The sequence below is a fragment of the Bombina bombina genome, chromosome 5, assembly GCF_027579735.1.
Source record: "Bombina bombina isolate aBomBom1 chromosome 5, aBomBom1.pri, whole genome shotgun sequence".
Classification (NCBI taxonomy): domain Eukaryota; kingdom Metazoa; phylum Chordata; class Amphibia; order Anura; family Bombinatoridae; genus Bombina; species Bombina bombina.
This window is the reverse complement of record NC_069503.1, coordinates 3,664,211-3,664,744: the sequence shown is the minus strand read 5'-3', so window position 1 is coordinate 3,664,744 and position 534 is coordinate 3,664,211. Positions and strand designations below refer to the sequence as shown.

At 41.9% G+C, this 534-nt stretch overlaps 1 protein-coding gene across 1 annotated transcript in view; it reads right to left on the bottom strand.

Annotated features, from left to right (window-relative positions):
• Window positions 1-218: 218 nt before the first annotated feature.
• Window positions 219-534, bottom strand: part of LOC128659665 (acid-sensing ion channel 1C-like) — a 193,171-nt gene continuing 192,855 nt past the window's right edge. Inside the window, exon 6 of the mRNA XM_053713234.1 lies at window positions 219-229. Coding sequence (XP_053569209.1) covers window positions 219-229 — 11 coding nt within the window. The remainder of the gene's footprint in view (window positions 230-534) is intronic.

The following is a 534-nucleotide window of genomic DNA, read 5'->3' as shown; positions in this document are numbered from 1 at the left end:
AGTAGTTGTCACCCGAGGCATGTACCGTATGCGGTAGCCAAGGGACAGTTTACCAGGGTTAAACGCAATTGCACATTGCCCTTTAAATATGCATAACAATCTAAGGAATTGACACACAGACTTAAGAGTAGGGGATACACCTCCCACGTCATAAAAAAAGCAAGAAATCAGGTTGATGCGCTGGATAGGATGCAAACTTTGGATACACCTAGTAATGTTCATAGAACATCTGAGGGACAACACAAAGGAGTAACCTTTGTCACAGAATATAGTCAGGAATATCAGGACATTTGCAAAATAGTGAAAAAACATTTTTCCTTTCTTGCTGCAGATGACAAATTAGAGAATTGTGTCTCCCAAGGTCTGCGGTGCTCCTATAGAAAAACCAGCACTTTGGGGAATGTGTTGTCACCATCAGTCTTGCCCAAAACTGATATACGACAGAGCTCCTGGCTTACACATAGGGGTATCTTCAAATGCCACAATAAATGTAGGGTATGTGAATTTGTTCTCCCTGCCGATCACATCAAGTCT